Consider the following 14,926-nt stretch of genomic DNA (forward strand, 5'->3'; position numbering starts at 1 on the left):
TTTGGTCGTGCCAGTCTCTGTGATCACCACACATAAAAAAGACAGCAGAAACAACAGTAGTACATGCAGCTGCAGGATTCAACGGGAAGCTTTTTGATGTGTGCGTGTGATGTGCCAATCTGCAGGTGTATGTGCAGCATAGTTACTATCAGACCGAGAGCTCTGACTGAGCCTCCGCCTGCCTGATACATTTCTTTTAAACCAACATCTAGCCGTACAGATGGACACAAATTATTGCGTTTCAATGGGCCATGGTCTAGACCTAAAGGCAAAGGTCCAGACACTAAGTTTCCTTCCTAAAATTTCGGTATATAAAGTATAAATAAAGTATAAATAATCTCTTTTAGTCTGCTGTTTTGTTCTAGTATTTGTACAGAGTAAAATACATACTAAACACTTGAAAAAGTTTACAAACATTTTTAGATTTGACAGAGATGTGTCATTCTGTAAAGATTGAAAGCTTACTTCGCCAACATCATGACAATCAAACAAATTCTATTTTTCCCTTTTACTCTGCACAAGAAACAACACATAGCAGAAAAACTGAGCTAAAAACTGTTTTCCTGCAACTGCAATTCTTATAAAAAGGAATACAGTACAAATACACATATGCTGCCTGTCTGTGTCATTATAAAGTCACATCTTGTCACACATGTTGTTTCTGATTCGAATACAAACGCAGTCAGGAAAGAATCAATCCAGGTTCAGATCTTGGCCGCGGTCTGCTAAGTGTTGACCTCTGCCTTAAAGCGCACCCCTTGAGCGCAAAGACGATAACAATGAGTGACCGAGGCTTATCCACGCCATCAAATCAATATTTCATTTCTCTGCGAGATAGCAAACACCAGGAAGCCGTGCAACGCCCAGGAAGTAGCCACAGAGTCCCATTCCCGATCTTCTGTAGATGCTGGGTTTAACAGCACAAGAGACCGTATTCATCAATCTGCAGGAGGGGCAAAACGAAACACGGGTGAAAGTGAGCGAGCGACTGGACCGGGATATGATTTCAGTATCAATCACACTTTGTTCTTTATGTCAGCGATGGTTGGTTGTCCTCAGTGCGCCGTGGCCTGTTTCTCAGCTCCCGTCCTCATCGATCCATTTGCTTCAACGGCTCCTGAGCAAGCTCATCAATCTCTCAGTGTTTCTCTCCCAAAACTGCTGGCCGCTGGCCACTATCAGGACATCACTGGACACGCACACACAGACACAACGCTCGGATGTTGTATGTCGTGCATTTAACACTTAAGGTTATGCATTCGTTTTCTGGAACAACATCTTTAATTGGTCTAATTGACATTCTTAACACACTTTATCCTCTTCTCTCTGTTCGTTTCCTCTGGATACAAGCCTCTCTCTCTCTCTCTCTCTCTCTCTCTCTCTCTTGGCTTATATTCATTTCTCTCCCTTAAATCTTTCCGGGTTTCAAGGGAGAGGAAAGCGAGCAGGTGAGCGAGTGATTTACAGCGCCTGTATGAGGGGAGCTTGGGATCACTTCATAAATCTCTGCCTGTGCTAATGGCCGCTCAAAAGGGCTCTGGCTATAAGTGTTTGGATTTCTGGCCCCGCCACTTGAATATTTCACCCTCATGTAGCAAACACACACACAAAATGTGCACAATATCCTCAAAGCAAATCAAACCTGACAATTACCAAAAGCCGCGTCAAAACATTATATTTAAAAACTAAAACAATGTTGCAGTCACTGTGGATGTCGATGTCTGCAGTTTCTCAGCAGTGATGATGCAGCCCAGCTGAGGCAGCACAGGATACAGAGCTCTCAGGTTCTGATGGATAAGTCCTCTTCGTTGCAATGACACTAACTGGATTTATGGCAGGACTGGACCAGGTACACTGCAACTAAAGATTTCAACATTCTACCTTCACACTTGATCAATCTCTCTCATATGCTGTAGGGGTTTGCAGGTTGTTATGGTCCTTGGCCCATTTTCGCTCACATATTTTTAAGACATTTTAACAATGCATTTCTCCGTTTAGTCATTTTGGCAAATACATTTACCTGGGCAGATGCAATCAAACTACAGACAAGCTATCAGGGGTTTGTGCTTATTTAAGCTAAGAGTTTCATCTCTCTGTCCAGGTATACAAACCACAGTGCATAAAATGTATGAAACGGTTAGTTCTGGTCCTTGATTCTGATTGGTTGGGTCGCGTTCTGAGCTGTTATAAAATTTCAGAAAACGTACAGCCGTCCACATTACAGAAGTGTCAGTGCATCGCTGCATTTTGTTTCTGAAGAACTATATTGTCCGGTGGAGCAATAATGTTTTTATTAATATCATAAAATGTAATTGGCTGTGTTTTATTGTATGAAACCTTGCTATGTGTATAAAATAACCGTTTTATTAGAACGATGAGCACCATGAAGCATTGCTTTACAGTGACTTTATAACTCTGCTTCGCGTTGTGCCTAACAACACCCTAAGCTGTCATGAAATCATTTGAACCATGAATCACAAGAACCATCATTTATCACACATCCCATCATCAGTTTTTAAGTGTGGCTGCAGTATTTACTGCAGACACACTTTGGCATATTCACTTTTTTGCAGACACACTTTGGCATATTAATTTTTGGGCCCAACCAAAATGATTCCAGGGAGTTCCTCAAATGTTGTAGCTTACAATTTCCCACACAAAAAAAGCTCTGGCCCTCACTACTTCAGCTACTTCAACTCTATCTACAGAATGCATGTAGATGACTAGCAATTCCTACAAGCCCTCTGCTTTGTTTGTGTGAGTTCACGGTGTGGATCACGTTCTCCTCTGCTCACCTTGTTCCTCTCGAACAGCTCACACTGGATGGTCTTGAGGTCAGTGTCCAGGGCGCTGGCGGCCTGCCTGCGCTTGCGTGCCAGCTGCTCCTCCAGGTCTTCCATCTGGGCACGCAGCTTTTTGTTTTCCCTCTCTAGAGCCAGCTTCTCCGTCTCCAGACGCTCTCGCCGACCCCACTCGGCTGCGTTTTCCACCTGCAGACGCTCCATCTGCACACACGGACAACACACACACATACCTACATTCAGTAAGAGATTCAGTAGACAGTGAGTTTCAGTAATGACTCATGCCAAAAGATTTTTGGAGAAATCTTAAACCCATTTACTGTACACAAGAATGTGAATGAAGCTCGCAAAATGGTTCTTGTGCATCTCATGACACAGCGAGAAAGAGAAATAAAGAACGTAGACACAAAAACTGCTTATTTACTCAAACTGATGAATTTCTTTAAGTACAAATACTGCACGCTGAACTGTGACTATATAAAATATGAAGACGCAGAAGCTCCCTTGATGAGCCTTATGATCGGGAACAAGTGATGGTACATTAGCACACAGGACTCTTATCAGCACAGAATGATGTTAAAACGAATGAAGGGCTCTCCATGATTTCCCAGTACTGACCTCGCGCTAAAAGCAGTTTAATGGGAAACCATCTCTTTACGATTCACCATAAGTGCTGACTGACTTTCCTGGCATATTCAAAACTCTCTCCAGACCAGCTCGCCATTAATATTTCTAAACTGTCATTTGACTGCTGAGAAGACAGTTGATTCCTGAGGCTGAAGATAAAGGAAGGTCAGAGTGAGGTTCTAGACATGAGGGGACACTGCGGCCCTGATATGACACACAGAAGTGACTGCTCTTGTTTTAACAATCACATCAAAGGGCAAAATGTCACACGCCGGGTTCATCTCAGCACAGGCCTTCTGTCTTTAGGCCAGACTCATTAACTGAGGGACACTGAGGCTGGCTCGTCCGAACACGGGACAGACAGTGGATGGATGGTAAAAGGCCTGAGGGTGTTTAGCTTTTATGTAGATCACAGTTTATCCTCGGATGACATTGACACTGGCTGGCAACGGATGGTCAATGCGTGTGTGTGACTTTGTACCTCTGAACGCAGCTCTGCCAGTTTCTTGTCCATACTGGTACGAGCACCCAGCTCATCCTCCAAATCGTCAGACATGCGACCCAGCTCATCCTGATGTACTTCTTTCAGAAAGTTCAGCTGTGAGAGAAGAAATACATTGTTATTTTAAAACTTACGAAATTAAAACTTGTTGAACAGGAAGGACATCTATGAGCCTTTGGGGAACCGCTAAAGTTTTGGATAACTACAGTTTTGAGAAAACCAATAGTCTTATGGGAGCATATCTATGATCTTATTAGAGAATATACTGTATAGCCTATGGGCCTGTAGAAGGTCATCTCTTGTGTTCAAATTAAATTCACAGCGTGACTAAGCTAAACTACATAATATTCTGAAGATGTCATTGGTATTCAAACAGATTTAACATTGTGATTTGAATGTCTCTGGTTTTTCAAGTCCCATTTCACAGTTGATAAGACGCGGTGAAAGTCTCTGCTCATTTAATACGGCTCGTGCTGATATTGTGCGCCAATGTGGTCGAGCACATTTGCCATTAAGAGTGAAGAGCACTATGGTCAGAGTCTGATCTCACCACAGTCTTGCAACCGGTGCACTGTGACTCAAATGCTCAAATGTGACTCAAAATGCCCACACAGACAGGAAGCTCATCTTTTTACATTAGTGTGTTTGTGTGAGGCCACACAACCCTTTTCCTGCTCAGCACCTCATACATTGCACCCTTTTTCACACTACCTTGCTTCTCTTTTAAATAACGGCGATCCATTGCCCAAACCCCAGTGTCCTGGCCAGATTCCCTCCACTGGCCCTTGTCAATCATGGCCTCCTTATAATCCTCACCCTCTGAATTGGCTCTATATCTCTCTCCTCTCAACCTATAGCTGGTGTGTGGTGAGCCCTGTGAGCTGTGGCTGCCGTCGTTTTATCCAATTGGAAGCTGCACACTGGTGGTGGTTGAGGAGAGACCCTCTCATATGATTGTAAAGCGCTTTGGGTGTACAGAAATACACAATATACAAAGCGCTATATAAATGCCTCTTTCATTCATTCATTCAAGGTCTAGGTGTATGTTAAAAGATTTCTTTACTCTGTTCATAGAAGGCTTGTTTTAAGAGTGAAAGCTTCGATGGGCCCTATCAGTGTGGCTGTCTTACATAAAATTGTAAATTAAAAGAAAACTCATAGTCTAAGTGTGTTGCATAGGTGACAACTGCCCCCTGGTGGTGTCTTATGAGACATGCATCAGATACACCAGTCATTTTTGTGTGTAACAGCAAGAGCCTTCTATTTTGGACTTTAAAGCCCCATATCCAAATTAAAATTCCAGTTCTATTCTTAAGCGTATTAAACATTATTTACTTTACACTATCAACGGAAAACTATAGTAATATATTGTTTTTCTTTACAACTGCAATAGTACAATAACAATAAAATTAAGATTCTATAATTTACTCACCTTCTTCTCTCTTCCTTCCTTCTGCAGAACACAAAAGAAGATATTTTGAAGAATGTTGATAACTTCACTCACTCTATTGTACAGACATAAAACCAGTGACTATGTACCACCGTCGTTCATTGTTGAGTTACCAATTTTCTTCAAAATATATTTTTTGTGTTATACAGAAAAAAAGTCATAAAGTCAACTAAACCTTTAATCATTTTCTAATTTAATGTGTGTGTGTGTGTGTGTGTGTGTGTGTGTGTGTGTGTGTGTGCGTGTGTGTGTGTGCGTGTGTGTGTGTCGGTGGGTGGGTGGGTGCGTGCGTATTTGAAGCAGACACTTTATGACAACATAAGAAGGATCTGAACTCTTTTATCAGGCATGTATGACGTCAGGAGTTGAAGGCGGGGGGATGGGTTAAGAACACTGAACCCAATGCACTCAATGCATGCATTCCTCCTTCTGATTAGAGATCTGACCAGACAAAAGGCCACTGATTTCATGCACTTTTACCATTCTTAAGATCAGCTCCCTGTGAGAAATCCCTATAGATGCTGTATGCTGTTTCTGGTTTAACAAATACAGCACTGGAGCCAGAACACTAATGTTCTCTACAGTACAACAGTTGTCTTGATCAGATTTCGAGCTGAAAGAGCAGCAACAATCAAGCATATTCCTTAAAATGGCATCATTCAACAAATAAAGCCAGTGAGCAAAATGTTCCACAGCTGCACCTATTTGACTTCATCTTAGTCTTTGATTTGAATCTATTACAAGTACTGTCGTAGTTGTCATGATCCAATATTAAGTCTACCAAGAAAATGTGCAAGGTGGGCACGGAAAGGTTCTTCGTCTCAGTTCCTGTATGTTTCAAACGCTTCAATAGCTAGCTACAGATCAATGGCCTTCCTCACCTGTTTTAGAGCCTCTTGTTTGCTCTTGTTCAGCTCATCATATTTGAGTTTCCATTGACTCAGATCTGTCTCCAGCTTCTCAATGTTCTTAATGAGTGTGTGTTTATCCCTAAGAAAGAAACATAACATGGTGACATGTAAAGCACAGATACACTCATCATGGCTGTGTCTGAAAGATTGTAATGAGGGTAACTGTCACAACATTTTTGCACAACCATCCTGAGATGCTTCAACGGGGCAGTTATTTCCAGTTATATAGCTGCTATCTACTTGAATGGGGAAACACTGAAATCTTCATAACTGTAAACATTTAAATTAAAATCAGCAATTTTTCTTTCATATATCTTCTTCATATGAAGCAGTGTGATTTATTTTGAGAAGTCCATGCCATCATCTTATATTGCTTCAGATGCATCTGGCAGAATTATCTGGCAGGATTTGCCTTTCTAAAATGTCTGTTTTCATGTTCATTCAAAATAATACCATTAACAATTGTTAAAAGTTATTCTGATCAGTGCTGTGTTGAAGGACAAGTTCTTGGGTGCAAAGATGTCCATCATGTCTTGTATTTTAATTAAAAAAAACTAACCCTCTCTCTTTCTCTCAAAAGCTATTGTTCTAGCTTTTGTTGAAACTGGTAACTTGGTATTAGCACCTATTGTACTATTGCTCCTGTATGACATATAGCTTTATTGCTCCCTGAACTCTCTGGAAAAAACCAGTCTGCTAAATGAGTAAATGTAAATGTTATAACACTAACTTTCTTAAGCTGCCTTATTTGTTGATTCAGCTCACATCTGTTGTGATGAATGTAACGGTGCCACCTGTACTATGTTGCCTTACTCTCGTTCCTTTAGCAGGACTTTCTGGGACTCGTCCAGGCGGAGCTGGAGTGCATTGAGCTTGCTGGAGTCCTCCTCCAGGGCAGCCAGGTCCTCCCACAGCAGTCTGCTCCGGTCCTGCCGACTCAGAACCGAACGCAAGCTACTGACACTGCGCATGTCCCATGAGTCTGGGGCCTCTGACTTTGCCCTGAGAAGAGCCTCCAATATCTCCAACTCCTGGGAGAAAGAAAGAAAGACAATTCTTTCATATTTGCTTCTCTCTTTTATTAAACAAAACCACAGAAGAGGCATTTTCCATTCCATCCACATTCCCTCGATTACCTGTGTGCATGAATGAAATTCATAAGCATCTTGGCGGCGTAATAAAAAAAGGCTTTACAGTTCAGTGCCTCATCCATCCTCCTTCCTTCCCACACAGCAGAGATTACATATCAAAGACTCGGCCCCCGGGAAATAGACATGAGACACCAACCATGCTGCCAACTTCCTACTATCCCAGCAACGCACGGCACTACTGAGTAACCGAGGTGAGCATGCAATAACCGTTTACTACCATCAGAGGGGCCCAAAGGAGAACTTATTCATTGGCCCACATGTGGAAACACTCAGCCTGTGTGAATAAGAGCATCAGGAAATGGAAAAGCATCAAACAACCCAGTTAGACTTAGTCTACTCTACTAGTTTGCTTATTCAGCAAAGATTGAAAGAGACCTGTCTTAAAAAAAAAGTGATATTCTGTGCTGGCTAATAAAAAATGCAAACCCGGTTTTGTTCCCAGCAGGTAGTCGGCACTGAATTCACAGGAATTGGAGAGACTGTTTAGCTATCAAGGCCGACAGACACCCCCTGCTGATATCTGCAGAAATATACATTTATCATACTTAACAATGAAGGTCAGGGCTGACATTTACATTCATTTGTATGATTTTTTTCTTCTCTTTGCTGGTGTATGTATGCAATATAAAAAGCATCATGCTAATACAGACAGCAGACTAAACCATAAGTGTGAGGGGTAATTCTTCTAAAAGATTAATTGAAAACACATTAAAGAAAAAATAGACATGCTACGTAAAGTCTGGAACTGAAACAGAGGAACGCTGGGTAGTGAGAACGGCTGCCGTGGCCCCATGGGGAGGGGGAATATGTTGGTTCTAATAATAGGACAAAATAAATTAATCGAGCACACGAGCAAAAACAGAAAGTAAGGTAAAAAGGCACATGAAAAATGGGGCAAATCAGGTCTGTGGCTGACCTATTTAAAACTGTTTGCCTGTGCAAATGTCTAGATGACACCTCTTCCTAACTGGGTGCGTTTTGAGTATCAAACATCAAGTTATTTTCCAGCCTCCCTGAAACCAAACAAACCAATCACCTTCTGTCTGTCTGGTTTCTCTGTTCCTACATCTCTCACAGGTTCCTGCTCTGGAGAGCCTGGTCCATCTCTCACTCTCTCCTCATCCTGTATCCCCTGCTTGCCGTCTGGTCCCGTCAGCTGGCCAGAGTGAGCGGAGGGCGTCGAGGAGTCAGATACAGGTGTGGAGGAAGTGTCAGCCGGGGAGCTCTGCTCAGCCCGGACCCTTTGGGCCTCCAGTCGCAGCTGTTCGTTTTCTGCCACCAGCTCTTGCCGTTCTCGTCTCACCCCTGTCAGCTCCTTAGTGAGGGCGTCCAGACGCTGCCTCAGCTGCCGGACCTCGTCCCGTGCCCTGTTGCGCTCGGCACGGACCTTACTCCATTTCTCCCTCCAGTTCGCTGTACAGTCTGACCACCAGCGCATGGTCTTCTCCATTTGAGCCGCACGCGCCCGTGCCTCCTCCAGCTCACGCAGACGCAGCTCCTCACGGCTTTCCCAGTCCCCGATGCCTCCATCGCAGCCCAGGCCGGGAGAGAGCAGCAGGGGTGGACTGGAGCTGGGCGTTCCTCCTGACGGGCTGGGCGTGTGGGTCAGGCTGTCAGGGGAACGCACCCGATCCGGGCCCAGGCCGCACAACAAGCCCGCCCCGGCCTTGGCAGCCTCCGTCATGTGGCTGGGTGTGTGGTTCATCACTGAGCCAATGATGTATCCAGGGAATGAGATGATCGGTCCAGAAGATCAAATCAGGAAGCCATGATCCACATCAACATGATGGCTTTCTGCAAAGCAAAAGCAAAAAAGGTTAAGACAGGGTGTTATATGCCTGTTTTTGTACAGGGGCATTCGTGGCAGTGTGGGCTCACATGGTCAGGAAAAAAATTACAATGTTTAACTACATAAGTTTTTTACAGAATTACTAGTTTTGTTTTCCATTTTATCTTTGATTATTTTGAATTTCACATTATTTATGGTTTTATTTTTGGCAGATTTTGTGCATTTGCCATTGTATTATTTATTTGTTTATTTTTAAGTTGCTACGTGTAAGTGCACCCATTTTCAAATATATATTTTTTTGTAGCAAACCAGGCAACATTCCAATGGAACTGGACTGAGCTGGTGGTCTTCATTAATTTTTTTTCCCATATTCATATCTTTATAATTATAATAAATCCTGCAACATGAGTTCAAGTCGATGCTGACTGAATTTTCCTTCAACAATTATCAGGGCAAAAATAATTGTATGGCAGTTTTATTTTGGCAAAATCCATTTGGCTCAAAAGTCTTTTGTATGGGCATGAAGCGTCTGTGTTTTGGAAGAGATGAACAAAAGGGAATGTTTGCCAGCACTGTAAAACCGCAAAATATTACAAAACAATATAAATCAATCAAAGATTGGCTCTGAGACGGAGCACACGGCCCGAAAGCAGTGAAAGACAAAGCAGCTTTACATTTCTGAGTAACTCAGGGAGTCGCAGTGAGCTCAGGCAGGGCAGAACCAGAGAAAAATCCTCTCTGTCAACATGTCAATGCAATATGGCCAATGATATCTAAATTGTCTAACAATCCAAAGCACACCATGACAACCCAGTGGGGCTCTAAATTCAAAGTCCTCTCACTCTGTCCCACTCCCACACGCAGGCTGTATTTACTTTAAAACCAGAAAGACGTTAGAGGGGCAGGAACCGTGTAGGTTTCAGAGGAGACAGAGGAGGTTTTAGGTCAAAAGTCTTCAGAGCAGCCAGCATCTCTGTGAGAAGAGTTACAGCCCTACAGCGTCTGGAGAAGGATCTTTTGTGGAGCGCAAGGCTGTTTTTTACAGAGTGCTGGCTTTGGTGAACAAGGATGAGATTTATTATATTTTTAAAAACAGCCCTCTATCTGAACCGTAAGGCACTGACTGAGCATAGGTGCATTTACACTGGGTTTTGAAGCTGGAAACGTGCAGAAGGTTTTGTTTTTTCAGAGTGGGAATGCCAGAATATGCGATTCTGGCCACACAGCTTCACCAGGAATGCGTGTAAAGACTGTGAAGAGTGTGTGTCATGATAACATTATCGTAAACAATGAGGTATTGAACAGATTGAATGACTGAAACTAACCGTTTTAAAACATTAGTTAATGCATTAGCTAACATGAACAATATTTCTAGAGCATTTATTCATCTTAGTTCGTGTTAATTTCAACCTTTTCTAATATATTTTTAAAATCAAATGCTAAAACTGTTAACATTATATATGCACAATTAAATAACATGATTAATTGTACTGACGTTAACTAACAGTAAGAAACATTTAAAGGGAAGTCCGATGGGATTTCACTTTTTTAAATGTAGTTAGTGAGTAGTATAGCTGTTTGTTGCTAGTAGTAGCAAGTAGCAACGCTGAAAGTTCACAGAAAAGGAAGATCATTTCTTTAACAGAACTCATTTTGTAAAGACTACAATGATCGGCCTGTTGGGACTTCAACGAGTTACATCTTGCAGTAGTTACATCATGATGGCCAATTTTTACATAAACCCTGTCCCCTGGAACATGGATGGGGAAATGACTCAGCTTGACCAATCAGAGCATTTCAGAAGAAGGGACTTCATAGAACCAGAAACTCAACAGCCTGTTTTCTGAGAATTGAGATAACTGTGTAAAACATGGTTGAAATATGTTATATAAGAAGCATTTTTTGTAAATCAAAACATAAACACCAACCGTTTAGCATATCAAAAACATAATAAAGACTTTGAAAAATAGGCAAAATCTGGTTAATGTTAGTTTATGCAACTATACAAAAAGGTCTAATTGCAGATTATGTCATTCAAAAGAATGTGCTATAAACATTCCAACTATAGTTCAAAAACCCTGGTTTGCGGTGCACACATTAGATGGCACATTGTGATGTCCTTGTAGTCTTAATTGGATTGTCAGAGTATAAATACATAAATAACAGCACAGAACTGTCTAAATGTGTACACATTTATTTCATTTTATTTCAATGTAATGAATATTAATATACTAATGTATGTATTACTAATGTCATTTCCTTATAGACTGGTTTAATGAGTTGATGACAAACTAAGTAAAAAAGTTTCTGAATGTTTTAAAAACCATGGTAACAGAAAGTATGTGGCATATCCTTTTAATAGAGCTCAAGATGTATTGAGTAGAATTAAACTGAAACATATGATCTGTTCCACTCATGTACAATTGTCTATATTCCATTACAGTGGGGAAGTATTTTGTGTCCTTCAGTCCAAATCTTGGCAAAACTATGGCACTAAACAAACACCCACGCTGCACTTCCCTCATCCAGAGGAGCTGTGGAAGTTTACGGGTGGAGCCTGTGGCTTTGGGAACAGCAGGCCTGTGCATTAGCACATAGTGAGGCAAAAAACAGAGGCATATAGTCTCCTCATAAAACACCACTCATACAAAAGTCATTTTTTATTGGCTCAACTGAAACAAAAACAGGGAGAGACTCAGTGAGGTCAGTGGTGCTATGAGCACAAAGTGTTGATGGCAATGAACAGCAAATGCTGCCACTGTGGCTCAATTGCACAATAAATCAGGATCCTGAATCAACATATCAGCACAGGATATATGGTTTATCCTCTGCAAAGGATCTGGGTGTCTCCTTTCTAAGGGAAAAAGCTGTGGAAACTAGACATGCTGAAACAAAGCAGCTGAGCTCCCGCGGACAGAATGTCACACATGGTGTCAAAGCGCGACTGCTTCATCTCATACACAAAAACACTCCTCATGAATTGAGACGGAGCGAGTGAGAAAATAGGAGAAGCAGGCAGAGACGGTTAATAAGATCCAGAGGTTTTCACAGAAGATCCAGATTAACTGGGATGATTCAATGTGAGCAGCATCTCTCACAGAAAGATCAGCATCATGAGGACAAAAGCGAAGTGAAAAAGGTGAGGTAAGAGATCGAGGGTAACTTGAACACAAAAGGAAGATATTCTGAATAATGTCAGTAACCAATCAGATTTCACCCCCAATTTACTGCCATAGTAGGAAAAATAAATTCCATATAATACATTTTTCCTACTATGGCAGTAAATTGGGGGTGAGATCTGTTTTCATTTTTGGGAGAACTATCCCTTTAAAAGGGAAGTTATTTAATGTTATGTATAGGTCACAATGGTCAACTAGTTAACCATCAACTTTGTGGATTACTGAAGATGACAGGGAACAGAAATGCTTCACAGACTCTGAATTAGGGTATGCAAATTTTACATGGCATGTAGTGTAGCGGCCAACATCCAACACCTATGTACTGTAGCTGATCTCACTGAAGCTAAGAGTATGTCTGATGTTATCCAAACCTTAACCGTTAACTGATAAGATTTTAATATTAAATTGGATTGAAATAAAAATACACGCTGTGTCTCATTTCGAGGGCTGTATCCTCCCGGAGGTCGCATTTGTGGGCAGCATATACCTTCGCATGCGACATCCGGAGGACGCAGACTTGGAAATGAGCGACACCTACAGTTGACGAGGGTCTGTGACATGTTAAAAATGCAAACATCTTTTTCAGATTGATTTTAACATGCAAACAGCAGCATAATGAATAGATAAACAACAGCACCTGCATTCACATTTTCACGAATCTGCAGGGTTTAAGACAATGGAGAAAATTACTATACTTATATATAATATAATTACTAAAATAATATAAATCCAAAGCATAAAATAACCAGGCAAAAAAATAACCAAAATAATCAACAAATAATGACAAAATGAAAACACAGAAACTGGCAAAGTTATTTCCGTCAGAAAATGTTTTCATCAAATAAAAATAGCACGCCTACCACAATCCAAAGCATGGCTTGTTTTTATTTAAAAATGTAACTCGTTTGTGTTGTGTGGACAGTGTAGAGGCTTTTGACAATTAGACCTGCAGCAGGAAACACCCTTTAGATGCACGCCACGGATGTCCCGGGTATAGAAAATTGATAAATTAATAAATTGATTGCTTGCACCGACATTCCCTTGCAGTTGCTCTGCTAATAGCTTTTCTTTCCTGGGCTTAATTTCGCTGTTGTGTAGACACACCGGGAAAACAGAGAATGTCACAGCACGTTGTGAGTGTGATTGTCACACGTCTACATTTAAAACAACGTACTTGAGATTATTATTAACAACATATCACGTTCAGTCAAAATTTGAACTTAAAAACTCAAAGATTTTAAACTGTTAAACGGTCAATATGAACATCCCTAGTCTGATTCCAGAATGAACCACTGCATCCAAGTTCCAAGAGGAGGTCCAGCTCGCTATTAACAGCTATGCTTTTAAAATTAAGGCGAAATGTTCAACAGTCACATAAACTTTTTTCTTTAGGTATCCCCTTGCCTTTGGCTACAAAGTAGCTTTAAGCTGAAAGTGAATCTCATTCTGCTTGTAGAATTCTACTATACAGAATTCTTTAAGGAACACATAGAACATATGAACATCATCTAGATCACATTTCATGCTAAACTTAAACCGGAAGTTAGTTCGGGAGGAGTGATTACCGAACTGTGTCAAGAGATGAATGATTTTCCTTCTGCCACAGTTGTTTTGCCCAAACGCTGGACCTCTAGTGTAAACCCTATCCTCAGGAAGTTATGAGCCACACATTTACTGTCATCAGTTTGATTCAACCATTAAACTTAGCTAATTAACCCATTTCAGATAATATTTCACTGCCAAGGAAACATCTGGAAGCTCACAGTACCCCATACCAAAACAGAATGAGGCTGACAGGCATAATGGAGTGTACACAAAGACTAGCTCAGCTAAGCCATAAAGAGTTTTTTCAAAACCTTTGGGCACTCAGATAAAAATGATTATGGAGAGAATGGAAAACACTACCTGAAAACACAAAAGGAAGCCAAAAGAATTGTCATAATTATGCTTGGAATTTCCAAGCAAATCTTTAGAACAACGTGCGGTTTGTGCTTTAAGAAAACACATAAGAACATTTATGCATGTCAGGAAGAGCAGAACACTCATTGTTATTACATCACAGTTTTAAATGAACATCTGTGACCACACACAGCAAAGAGCCACATCACTCAACAACAAATGATTTACAAATCTGAAAGCCCACCATAGTAGAGTTTTTCAATACACAGATGTAAATAAAATCACACTATCCATTTGTATATCCATTTTCCCTAGTGGTTCTCCAGGAGCTTGGAGGAGCTCAGGGGCAAACAGAGGATCGGTGTCATTGCTGGCCAGTGATAGTTAAAGCTGTTTGATGGCTTTGGCCTGTATTACTTCAGGGGCCCTGTTGTCACCTCTTGACATAAAGCCAGAAGCAGAAATCTATTGTGGCTCAGTTCTTTAGTCATGCCTGTCAAAGTACAGCTGCAGGAAAAGTCTTCCAACAAGACACAAAAAGCCAAGTGTTTTATTCCTAAGAGACAATTTGACTAGAAAGACTCCACCATGTGAAAAGAGAAACCTGAACCCACAAT

At 41.3% G+C, this 14,926-nt stretch overlaps 1 protein-coding gene across 1 annotated transcript in view; it reads right to left on the reverse strand.

Moving 5' to 3' along the window:
* ccdc102a (coiled-coil domain containing 102A) overlaps nt 1–14,926 on the reverse strand; it is a 61,444-nt gene that overhangs the window by 21,894 nt on the left and 24,624 nt on the right. Inside the window, exons 2-6 of the mRNA XM_079465723.1 lie at nt 8,479–9,236; nt 7,105–7,322; nt 6,262–6,370; nt 3,910–4,026; nt 2,796–3,005 (exon numbers count right to left, since the gene is read on the reverse strand). Coding sequence (XP_079321849.1) covers nt 2,796–3,005; nt 3,910–4,026; nt 6,262–6,370; nt 7,105–7,322; nt 8,479–9,147 — 1,323 coding nt within the window. The 5' untranslated portion in view covers nt 9,148–9,236. The remainder of the gene's footprint in view (nt 1–2,795; nt 3,006–3,909; nt 4,027–6,261; nt 6,371–7,104; nt 7,323–8,478; nt 9,237–14,926) is intronic.

Source organism: Barbatula barbatula (genome assembly GCF_947034865.1).
Source record: "Barbatula barbatula genome assembly, chromosome: 1".
Classification (NCBI taxonomy): domain Eukaryota; kingdom Metazoa; phylum Chordata; class Actinopteri; order Cypriniformes; family Nemacheilidae; genus Barbatula; species Barbatula barbatula.